Here is a 13,064-nt window from a genome sequence, read left to right as displayed (position 1 = left end):
GAATATTACACAATTTCAAAATAAGCATGGGTATCATTTAGGGTAATGGGGAGAAAAGAGAACTAACAGTTATTATTGAATAGCTATTATATTCAAATCACTGTGCTAGTCAATTTATATCCCCTATTTCATATAATCTTTACAACAACACTTGGAGTAGGTATTATTATGCTTATTCTAAAAAAGAGAAAACAGGCTCAAAGAGTAACTTGCCAAAGATCAACCAACAAATACATAGCACTGCTGGGAATGTCATATTCCAAAGTCCATTTTGGAGGAAGAGAAGCAAATTGAGAGTCACCTTAGAAATCAAATCGATAGAACATGTTGGCCTAATTAGATATGACAGTAAACAGAAAGAGAAAAGTAAGATAACTCCCAAGCTTCTACTTGGCAGTAGAGTAAAAGTTGCCCATTAACTGAAATGGAAAGAAAAGAGAAAGCCTGTTTTTGAGCTGAAGGAGTTAAATTTGTTTTTGACTTATGTTGGTGACACCTATAGAACATTTATGTGAGATGTCCTACAAATGGTTAGAAATTTTCATCTCAGAGCTCAAGAAGAGAAGGCAGTTCTGAAGAAATCACTCCAGAAGTAGGGGCAAAAACATTCTAAGCATGGGAAGTTATATTAGCAAAGATATGACTGTGTCTTATACGGTTCATTTTCAGGGAATGGCTAGCAATTTAATGTACTGGTTAGACATACACATGTCTAGTTACATTTATTTGCTACACAATAACAGGGGAGTGGGAGATTAGGCTGATCTCAATTGGCCTTGAATGCTGGAATAGGACATTTGGACTTTTCTCAAGGTAGAGCCACTACAGTATACCTATTTATACAAGGGTACACTTAAGGGTCTGGCTTTTAGGAAGACTAATGTAGTAGCAAGGTACAAGATGGACCAAAGGTGGGAGGCCACGTAGAAGGCTATTGCATTAGTTTTTGGGAGCACTAACAAGAGCCTAAACAGGGTAATGGCAGTAGGAACAGAAATAAAGGAACAGATGGGATCATTGCTTTGGAAGAAATTATTGTGCAGCACAGTAACTATTCTGCATATCATTAAATATGTGTCAAGTTAATTTTGTAACTGCATTTGGCTCTACTGGCTTCCTCTCTTCAGGTATGCAGAACCTTCATAATTTATTGGTCATCTGTTCACATATTTTAATTAAGAGCTATAATCTCCATGAGGAAGAGACTATGACTGTTTTGTTCTCTACTATTTGCACAACATTCATCAGAATAGGCATTGATTAAATATTTATTGATTGAGTGGATGGATGAATACTGCCCTGCACACCTTAGCATCCCCATTTCCAAGGTCTCTTCAGTTGTGCCCTCTACCCTGCTCCCTGTCTTTCATCCTCCCACCAAATATTTTTTCCCCTCTCACCTCCTTAAGATTGGTCTGGGATAACTTGCCTTACAGGAGTAATCAGACTACTGAGCAGCCTGCATTCAGTGCAATCCTGATGTGATGGTGGTTGTTTTATTTTTTTTATTTTTCAATCATTCAACCAAGCTCAACTGACCCTCCCTTTGCTATTTATAAGCAGCATCTCAGACATATCCAATAACTTTCCAACCATTTAAGATAGGGACGCCTCAGTTCCAATTCATTTGAAACCTCCAGTTTTATTTTCTTCACCCACCTCCCTCCTCCCCCAAGCTTAGACTTTCCCCCAAGGGACTGGCACTTTTCTGATTCTAAATTTTCTGGCATTGGGACAAGAAAGGGGGATTGGAGGAACAAGCAAACATCTTTACATTTCCCTAGATTTTCTTTGTAGTCCTGTCGTGGGTTCCCTGAGTCTTTGGCTAACACTGACCATCAACACCCTCTGTGTGTCAGATGGCCACTAATTACTTCCTCAAAAGAGTGATGTGTGAGTGCTTAGGGGTAACCTGTGGGAACCCCACTGCACAGTTCTCTGGTATGAGACAACTGACTTTGACCCAAATCCAGTCAACAAGACTCCCTAAGCTTGTCCCTAGTATCTGCTGCTGGGGTGGTTGTCTTTATGGATGGGCTAACAGCAAGACCTCCCTACTGGGCAGTTAACTTCAACCTTAGTGTCTCTTTCTTCCCTTTTTTCCATTTCTTTCTTATTTCATGTCAACTGGGGTAGTCAGGGAGATTCCTGGGGCTAGAGTGATTATTTAGGTTAACAGAGTTAGTTCAGCCACCTTTTAACAAGGCCTGGAGAATGTTCCCAGCCCCAATACTTTTGTAATTCTCTAAAGAATATGAAGGTACTGAATACCTATGAGTCTCCTCTTGGGATCCTAGCCTCCAATTTTATACATATACAACATCTGGGTATTTGTGAATGCCACTAACTTTCATTCTGCAAATGCTGAGTTGTCATTTATATTTGTAGCTACCACATAATAAGCACAGAGTTAAGTGTTACATAAACAAACATGTAATGAGAAGCTGAAATGAGTCCATGTAAAAGTGAAGTACAGAAGTCTGACCAGGTTCAGACTCTAATGTAAATAATAAGTTGCACTATAACTTTAAAATAGGGAACATTTAGGTCAAGCGCAGTGGCTCACGCCTATAATCCCAGCACTTTGGGAGGCCAAGGTGGGCCAATCACATGAGGTCAAGAGTTCAAGACCAGCCAGGCCAACATGGTGAAATTCTGTCTCTTAGTAGAGACAAATTCAGAAATTAGGCAGGCGTGGTGGCACTCCCCTTTAGTTCCAGGTACTCAGGAGGCTAAGGCACAAGAATTGCTTGAACCCGGAAGGTGGAGGTTGCAGTGAGCTGAGATTGCACCACTGCACTCCAGCCTGGGAAACAGAGCAAGACTCCATCTCAAAAAATAATAAAATAAAATAAAATAGAGAACATTTAAACTTTGAAATGGAAACTAGACTGGGGAGCAGAACAACAGGAAAGGAGAAAGAGTAACTTAAAAATGAAGGAGTAGGGAGAATCTCAAAAATGAGAACCATGCATAGTGACAGAAAGCTGAACATGTTTAAGATTAAAATCTGAATCCCTGATGCCCAGACTAATCTTTTCTCTGCTCACAAATCAGAATCATATAGATTTCCATTAATATTTATCTGTTTGAATCGAAGGAAGAAGAAAATCTATGTTGCGTTGTGCCCAGCGTTGCTGTTTCCATCATGAGCTTTACAGAAGGCGCCCATCAGGTTGATGAGGTGCCAGCTGTCCTTAATAACTGAAGTATTAGATATACGGTGTGGCATGCAAAGCAGCCCAAGTTTTAGAAGTGAGTCACTTCGAAAACCAAGAACCACAAATTCAGCTACAATTTCAAATAAAAGCTAAAGGACCAGAATAATTCATACAAAATTTTAAACCCAGAAGTTCCTCTTGCTTAAATTACTTTCACACTCCAATTTAAACTCAGAAACATTATGTTGCTGTCACATTTCTTTGTTCTCCTAAAGTATTTTTTAAAAATCTGTATATAGCTGACAAAAAATAGACGCCTGTCTGCCAGCAAGTTCTCTATTCATGTCTAACATACTGTAGAGTCGATGCAGAACACATGGTCTTAAAATACCCAAAGGCCTCTCCTTTACTGGTTCACCGCAGCAGTATGTTTCTCCAGCATGTTTGCTCTACCTCCAATACATGTCTTGCATAAGCATGAATTCGCTTTGAATGTTTAAGTCATGCTGTGTTTTCACATGCTTTGATGCTGTGCATTTGAGAATTATCATCTACATGTTCAAAGTACACTTCCCGGTGCCTTTGGCGTCGAATTTAATACTATTCAACTGACATCATTTTGAATTCCACCCGACAGAATGCCAATAATGTCTATGACAGAAGTTTGACATGTTTAGTTCTTCCAAATATAGAGATAATCTAGCAGCTAAATTGGAAATTTCTGGGTATATTTTGAAAACTAATTCAGCGTGAAAATTATTAATGATTTAGAACTGTGAAAATACATCAGAAAGTGTTTTCTTTTTCCTTATTTCCTTCTCCAGAAAGATCTGTTCTTCATATCAAGTAAATTTTCAAAGGGAAATCTGCATTCTGTTGTTAGGACACAAAGTATACAGTTTAATCCTAATGTAATTTTCTTCATTACAGATGAGACCCATTGGGCATGATGGCTACCATCCCACCTCTGTAGCTGAGTGGCTGGATTCCATTGAACTGGGTGACTACACCAAAGCCTTTCTAATTAATGGCTACACATCGATGGACCTGTTGAAAAAAATCTGGGAGGTTGAACTTATTAATGTAAGTTGGTCTCTTAGTGACACCTTAGCCATTCAACCCTTGATAAGTGAAATTTTATTTTTCTTTATTTATAACTGTTTGGATATCTAACAGGGATTTATAGATACACCTTCTGTTTTCGATATCAATCTTTCTCAAGCTCCAGTCATTGACTTTTGAAGTTTTGATGTGGGGGAACTAAGAGGGAAAGAGAGAACTCTCAGGGTATTTTGCATTATCCAAGAAAATCTTCCAAGCATTTTCATGTTTTTTTTTTTAGGAAATTTTTTTCAGTTTTAGGATATAGATGTGATAATAAATAGGTTCCTATTCTGATCTTTGTTCATATTCACTGTTAAAGATTTAAATTATCATTTTTTAGTTTTCTATTGCTGTCATGTTTCCTTGTCTCCATTTCTTAATCACATATACAAATCCCACGCTCCAAGAGACTGCTTTTATTCTTACTAAACAGGCTGCTGTGTTATCAAAATTTTATTTTCTGAAGCTAGTGTCTAATCTTATGTTGTATCTATTTTATTTATACACTTAGCATATATTTCCTATGAAAACTGGCCAACATATGTTGCCATAAAGTCAAGCCCAAAGAGATCAACTAAATCTGCATAAATGATTTTGATACTCTTCTCATTGCATTTTTACTTTTGTTATTTTCTAGCATAAATGAAGGAATTAGATGAAAACATAACATGAAATGGTCATGCATTTTAATTATATTTGGCATTATAAATATTCCTTTTTAACAGTAACAATGAGAAATCACTTAATTTTTTTAAAAAAGTTTTAGTTTTATAGTAAATGATTGAGTGAAAATGGCATTCCTGAACTATAAGATAAAGTAAATAAGTTTCTGCTGGTTCAAAAGTGCTCTGTTCTACTCTTTATGTCACTTTTTCTCCAAAAGTCCCGGTTCTACACATTACATGCCATTGCTTATTTTAAATGATGGTTATTATTAGTAACTAATTATTCCTTGCTTTTAAAAGTCTTTCTGAAAAAAGAATGTCTTTTCTAGAGCATCGTACAGAAATTGTTCTTGAATCTAAAAGTCACATTAAATAGACAAGTTAATGTGATTCCATTGCCATAAGCAGCTTTTTGTTAACTTTTTGTTTCTTATGCCCTCACAAGAGCTATCATTATTTCAGAAGAAACTCATTGTGTAACATAAAGCCTTTGGTTAGTTACATCCAGTGTGTGTGGCAGTGGAACTGACTGAACTGTATTGCTTGTTGGTTGTATCAGGCTAAGATTTCAATTCTCTGTCAAGAACTTGACACTCATCACATGGCTACTCATAGATATTTGTTAAAGGGCTACCTTCTTCCATAGATCAACCAAACAAGCTTCCAACTTAAGTTGCATCTCAGTTAATGAATTAATGTAATCGCTTGAAAAATATTCCTATGTAACATTTTCTGAATCACATTGCTACCCACTGAAGAATTAATATTTATAATAGGTAGCACATGAATCACTTACCTAGCTAGTATTAACAGTAATCTCCCATTGTAAAGAATGGATTTCAATAGGACTCTATTATATGTTTTCATTGATGCAAGGATCGTTTACAATGTGAGGCTCTATGTCTCTCAAAATCCAAATGCCTGAGCTAGTGTTTAAGATGTAGGCTTGAGCACTCACTTTACCCAATGCTGGGGGTACCTGTGGTCTAGAGACCTTTGTTTAGTGACTGCAGCCAGACCTTGTAGACAGCTGTGTGACTATGGGGATGATGGCCCCACGCTTTACTGCCAGGGCTTAGGGACTGATCCACCACCACCCATAAGGCCAATAAGCCTTGAGTTGAGACAGAAAATTGGTCTTTTTCACCCATGTTGGCTCTTAATGGTTTTCTGACTTCAATACAGGGAGAAGTGCCTGTCACAAGCATTGTATCAAATTTGAAAACATAGTCACTGTCTCTTAGACCTTGAGGCCAAAATCCTCTGGCCCGGAGCATGCCATCTGTGTCTACCACTAACTCGATAGCATTTGCCTTAAAGTAAACTGATTGAATTTAATTTTCCTTGTGACAACTTTTATGGGCAAGTTCACACTCTTGATGGTGAGGTTGTATAAGTCATTTAACTCAGCAGATTAATTATGTCCATGTTAATTATGGACAAAAATTGTTCTGAACCTTTAGACTTGGAAATCAGAAAACAAAATTTGTATGCCCAGTAGAATTGGGTATTTTATGTGACGGTTCTGGGTTACTAGATTTTAAAATGAGAAAAAGGCAAAATGTGTGCATGCCTTTTGGCTTGCAAAGAATTGCATCACAAAGAATAATCTCAAATTCAAGACTTTTGTTTATCCCAACTAATGAGAGAGGTACTCATATATGAGGTCGTCTTGTATAATATATGGGTCAAATAATCCTATACTAAGAATGCACAATTTGTTGTTTTATAACCTGAAAGGGAATGTACAGTCACCTTGATTTAGAGCAAAGCCTTTTAGGGAAGTTCACATCCTGAATCATTGTAATGAGTCGCTAGTTTTAAGGCAACCAGATTGCTCCAGTAATTGTTGTCATATGTCAAGTGAAAAGAGAAGTGTAAATGTAGCCTGCCTTTGATACTGAAGTCTGCTGGTGGAGGGGAAGAGAATGGAGGATGAGGAGCTAGACTGTGGATATGATTACAAATAACTTCAGCATCAGTGGTTGTTTTTTAAATACCTTTGGGTAGAAGTAAATAAGATTGCTAAGGTAGCAATACCTGCATGTGTCCCATGAAAACTATTTTACATGCCCCATGAAAATAATCTGGCATTATTTTTGCAAAAGTAAATTGATTAGAGGATCATTTGCTTCTTGCCTAATAGCTTCGGAAACTATATTTACATCACGGTTTCATTTAGGACTGTCAGATTTTTTTTCTTTTGATGTTGTTGATTTAATTTCTAGCTTTCCTGGGAAATTTTGTAATAATCTAACCACTTGAAGATGTGCTAAGAAATTTTCAAAGGAAACCTTCTAATTTTGCATTAATTCTTGAGTAATGCTACTTTATTTGCTTTAAATGCAGTAGAGCTATCATCCTATGAGTGTCAGATTTAGACTCATTACCTACTTTGATGTTTTATTTCATGATCAGCATTATAAATTCACACTTCTATCTATACCACTGTCATTGCTAACATTGCAATTAACTTTATTTCCTAATTTTTTTTTGCATTCTGTGAGTGTGTGTGTATGTGTGTGCATGTATATTGGATAAAGGTAAATGGTAACTTATGCTCATGACCAAGAAGAATAATTAGTAAATTCACAAATTGCAGGGGAGGAATGGGAGGATGAATGTTCTAATTCCATTTTCAAACCAATTATTTTAAGTAAAAGGTTATGCTTTCACCACGAGACATAATAAATGAGAAATATTCATATTTCCACACCAGGGAGGCTATATCAGTCAACACTTCAAATATTAACAACTTTAATCAAAGCCAAAGGCTTCAACTAAATGACTAGATGTGAGTATTCAAGTGTAGAGCAACCTTTATAAATCATCTGTGGATTTAAGCACTGCATTTACACCTATATGCAGTACAGCTGGCTCCCCGCAAGCCTTCAGGACAGCCAGATACCACCTCTGAACTTTAGACTTTTCCAGGCATATAACAGGTAAAGCCCCTGGCCTCTACTAACTCCACCCCCTGCATCTAAATTTCAAGCTGTTTTAGGGATTCTTTTGAAGCTTCCCTCAGCTGGCCCAAGTTTTCAGAGAAGCACCCTGACATATGTCCTCATGTAGGATGAACAATCTCCCAAATAAATGTATACCTTCCATTGATTTCTAGCCCTTTCATATATTTCCTGAAGGGTGGTGATGGGCCAGCTCTGACATTATTATTTCTACTATCTTTCAGCATCTTTTGCATGTCCACACTTACTATACTACTCTCAACTTTGGAGCCTTGACCCAAACTGAGGTAGAATTATACTACAATAAAATGCATTTAATCACTAAAATGCCATTGGAAGTAATACAGCTTTTCTTTTGCATGTAAAGTTAATTTACACTCTTGCAGTACCTCCAGGTCAATATTATGGAACAGACATTATTAAAATGTTGATACCAGAAATAGTAAAACAGACACACACACACACACACACACACACACACACACACACACACACACACCACACACACACTAAACAAGGTGTTTTGGCCCGAAGAGACAGTTTTGAATACTCAGCAACAAATTAACTTCAGAAAGAACTGAAACTCTCTGATTATAGCCATTTATGATCAATCTCTGTGCAGAAAGGAAAAGTGTATTCTAATTACCCAGAAATTGCTACCTTAAAAAATTTTATTTTAGTTCATTCACCTCTCTCCTGATTAAAATTAAAACATTCCAAATTTTCTCTGAAGAAGCTACCTCCATCTCTTCCCTATTCCATGCCTGAACATATGGCCTGGATCCTCAGAGTCAACCTCAACATTCCAGCCTCTGCCTCCACCTCTATGGGCTACAAAGTATTCTTCATCACGACCAGCTACCAGTGCATAATGAAAATATAGGGTCCCTTGTTCAAAAAGAATTAAAAATTTTAAGCCAGTAACATCAAAACATCAAAGCTAGCACAAGGCCCTTCTACATGCAGGACTTTGTGTAACCACATAGGTCACACACCCTTGAAGCCAACCAAGCTCTTCATTCCTTTATGTAGATCCATATTTCCATCTGGCATCATTTTCCTTCTTCCTGAAGGACTGTCTTTGACATTATTCTATAGTGGGAGGCTGCTAGTGATGAATTTTCACAGCTTTTGTATATCTGAAAAATACTTCATTTTGCCTTCATTTTTGAAACATAGTTTTGCTGGGTATAGAATTTTAAGGTAACAGTACTTTAAAGATAACTTCTCTTCTGCATTATTTCTAACAAGAAACCTGCTGCCATTTTGTTGTTCCTCTGTACATAATGGGTCGGTTTCCCCCCACCCTGGCTACACTTACGATGTTGTCTTTTTCAATGGGTTTCAGGAATTTAATTATTATATACATAGGTATCATTTTTTCACGTTTTCTATATGTGAAGTTTTTTGAGCTTCTTAAATATGAGGCTTATCATTGTCATCAATTTTGGAAATTTTTTAGTCATTATCTCTTAATTCTTTTGGGAAAAAATACTTAATTTTTTTTTTTTTTGAGTATAGAATTTTAAAGTAACAGTACTTTAAAGATATCGACCCACTAGCCTCTCTTCGGCATTATTTCTAACAAGAAATCTGCTGCCATTTTGTTGTTCCTCTGTGCATAATGGGTCGGTTTCCCCCGGTCCTGGCTACACTTAGGATGTTGTCTTACTCTGTCGCCCAGGCTGGAGTGCAGTGGCACAATCTCAGCTCACTGCAAACTCTGCCTCCCAGGTTCAAGCAACTCTCCTGTCTCAGCCACTCAAGTAGCTGGGACTATAGGCACATGCCACAACACCTGACTAATTTTTGTATTTTTATTGGAGACAGGGTTTCACCATGTTGGTCAGGCTGGTCTTGAACTCTTGACCTCAAGTGATCCACCTGCCTTGGCCTCCCAAAGTGCTGGGATTACAGTCATGAGCTACCATATCCGGCTTCAAAATACTTTCTATTACTCACCTTCTTATTTCTCCTCTCATTTGGAAACCCCAGATACATCAGTATTATGTCATTTAAAGTTGGACTACAGTTCACCAATGTCCTATTCATTTTTTTCAGTCTTTTTTCTCCCTTTGACACATTTGGATAATTGCTATTGCTATGTCTTTAAGTTCACTAATCTTTTCTTCTAAGAATAGCTCATCTGTCACTATTACTATGCAGTATATTTTTCATCTCAGAGATTGTAGTTTTCATCTTCAAAAGTTAAACTTGGGTCTTTCTTATATTGTCTGTCTCTATTAAACATGTTTAGCCTTTCCTCCAACTTGTAGAACATGATAATACAGTTACAATTACTGGTTGAATGTCTTTGTCTTCTAACTATAACAGCTGTGTCAGTTTAAGTTGGGTTTGATTGATTTTTCTTAATGTTTTTGCATGTCTGGTAATTTTTATTACATGTCAGACATTATGAATTTTACCTTGTTGGGTGCTGGAATTTTTTTATTTCTACAAATCTTTTGGGGTATTGCTCTGGGATACAGGGAATAGTCTTGGATACTTTAGGCTTTGCTTTTAAGGTTTGTTAGGCAGGGCCAGAGTATTGTCTGGTGTACTGACAATATTTCCCCTCCACTGGGCAACACCCTTCTGAGTACTTGACCAATGCCCTTTGAATTTCAGGGATTCCCAGTTTGAATAGCCTGCAAATCTCAGTGTTGCCAGTCCATTTTGAGTTTTAAGGACTATTCCCACTCATCTTTCAGCTAGTTTTTTTCTTGGTTTCATACCATTTCCACACGTTCATGTGCTGATCAGAACTCTCTCCTCTCTAATACTCTGCCTGGCAAACTCTAGCCACCCTAGTCTCCCTGGATTCTCTGCTTCATCTTTTCTGTTTAAGGAATCTTGCAGACTCCTTCTCAATTCTTCCTCCCTGCTCCATGGCCTAGAAATTCTCTCAGGGGCAATTGCAGGGCTCATTCTGTTTGTTTTTCATCTCTCAGGGATCACTGTCCTTCAATGCTTCGTGTTCATTGCCTTGAAAACCATTGTTTAGTACATTCATCTGGACTTTTAGTTGTTTCCATTGGAAAGGTAAATCTAGTCCCCATTATTCCATCTTGGCCAGAAGCAAAAGTTCATGCTACTTATGTTAATCCCTATAGGTGAGGGTCACATACCTAAACAATTGAATTGAAATTCTTAGTGTTGGCACCTGAGTATCCAGAGGTCTTAAAAGCTCCTCAAGTGATTTTCATGTGCAGGCTGGTTTGCAAACTACTGCAACCAGTGGCTAGGGGGAGTCACTAAAGGATTTTAATCAGGGGAATGACCTGATCAGAAGCAGTAGACAAGGACCAGCAGCTGACACACTTAAGGAGGAAGAGCTGGCTGTGAGAGGAGGAGCTGACTCAGCCAGTTCTGCTACACAGCTATTTCTAACCATGAATGTATTAGGTGGGGCAACAAAAAAATATATTTTTAATTTTTTTAAAAAACCCTCCATAGAACCTGAGGGTATCACTGAATTAGAAGTTCATAAATATAGTCAATTTTTATAATTATAACCCATGTACCAAGAAGAGAGTAGATTACAGTCAGTTTTCAAAGGATCCAGGGGCAAATATAATACATTTCAGAAGTGCTTTTCAACAGTGGCTAAAGCTGCTTCCATCTGACCCCTAAAAGGCTAAGCTTCCATTATTTGAAAATTTTACTTACTGTTTATAAAGCAAAGAGTAGGACATACAGTGTGGGTGTCAGAGTTTCAAATGTGCCCTCTCTTTTTCATCTTTAGCTTGGAATCAGGTCACTTGACTTTAAATCTTATATCCATCTCTCAGTATGTTGACTTTAGAAGAAGTCACTTACCCCCTCTGGGACTCAGTTTCTCATTTGTAAATAGAGGGTAATAAATAGCTGCCCTGTTTTCACAGCTTAGTTGCCATCTGCTTCTCAGCCAGAACTCACCCTGGGTGCACAGATAGCCCTGCTTGATGTGCTAACTCTAGCTCCCGTATTTACTGCTAAAGTGCTGTCCTCCCTCATTCCCATCTCCAATCCCTTTCACCTGCCCTGGACTCTCAGCCTCCCAGTATGCCCAGCAGATATTCTTCCCTACCAGCCTTGTCCAGGCCCTCACAGCTTACTGCTGCTCAAAATCTTTCCACTCCTGGATTTGGTGAATGTGAGAGGGAGAGACTCTCTCAACTTTGTGTAACAACTTTCAGGGTAAAGTTGAACATTTCCCCTCCTTCTTTTTCTGGCTGTGCTCAGGTACAGAATTGCTGGTGTCTTTTTTCTCCAGCTGCATGAGAATTGACCGTCTATCCTTAGCATCAACCCTCAGCCTCACGGATTGTTCTTGAAGCAGAGAACCTTAGAGCAAAGTAGTGGCTCAGCAGTTAGGGATGGCTTCATTCTCAATTTATCACCTGTAAATCTGAACCTTCTAGAATCACTCCCAGTGCTTCATATATTATAGTGAACTCAGTTACCTTTTTCCTATATCTTGCTAATTTGGCATGAAGATTTTTCTTCTTTAAAGAAGTCTTCTCTTGAAATATTTAGGGCAGAGGCTGTTGCTAAGAAAAAAAAAATTCCAGCCATATTTCTGTTAAAGTATGGTAAACTGCCTCTGTGCTTCTAAGGGCTTTGAGAGGGGAAATATTCAACTAGATTATTATACAGTGTAGAAAATAAAAAGGCAAAGTACTTCATACTTGCAAATACATACATGAAATGCAAATAAACACTGTTCATGCCACTCTGATGGAGAAATACTTTTGGTCTTAAGAGAAGGTCTCAGATAATACTGAAAAGATAAACCTTTGCTATCTTAGATGGAAGGAATGCCAGAGAGGTCTTTTTTACCTAGAGAAAAACTAGGTGAGAATTTTGAAAACTAACATAACACAGTGCCATGGCAGAGACTGATAATAAAGATTCAAAGTAAATTATAATGGTTAACACTATCACTAAGGTAGGCATATGAGATTCATATAAGCCATTATGTGTATAAGCCATTATGGAAATAATTAGATGCTAGAGAAGAGAAGAGAAATAATGAGGTAGGTGATTTTGTAGCTTAGGATTTATAACTGTTCTAAAGATGTTTTAGGGTGGCTTAGAGTTTTGGTTTAGCCATTTCAGTTAAAAAAATGCATTACGCTAAATTGGAAATCAGTGGTCTGAAATCTCTTTGAACTGAAGGAAAGAGC

The 13,064-nt window shown here is 37.6% G+C and overlaps 1 protein-coding gene across 29 annotated transcripts in view; it reads left to right on the top strand.

The window, feature by feature from the left end:
- The window catches only part of ANKS1B (ankyrin repeat and sterile alpha motif domain containing 1B), a 1,261,971-nt gene that overhangs the window by 930,181 nt on the left and 318,726 nt on the right, over positions 1-13,064 (top strand). For all 29 annotated transcript variants that reach the window (XM_032285364.1, XM_032285340.1, XM_032285282.1 and 26 more), the window contains one exon: positions 4,092-4,244. In XM_032285364.1, the coding sequence (XP_032141255.1) occupies positions 4,092-4,244 (153 nt within the window). The remainder of the gene's footprint in view (positions 1-4,091; positions 4,245-13,064) is intronic.

This window comes from Sapajus apella, unplaced genomic scaffold, assembly GCF_009761245.1.
Source record: "Sapajus apella isolate SASKATOON/1434 unplaced genomic scaffold, GSC_monkey_1.0 scaffold2, whole genome shotgun sequence".
NCBI classification, from domain to species: domain Eukaryota; kingdom Metazoa; phylum Chordata; class Mammalia; order Primates; family Cebidae; genus Sapajus; species Sapajus apella.
This window is presented reverse-complemented; position numbering and strand designations above follow the sequence as displayed.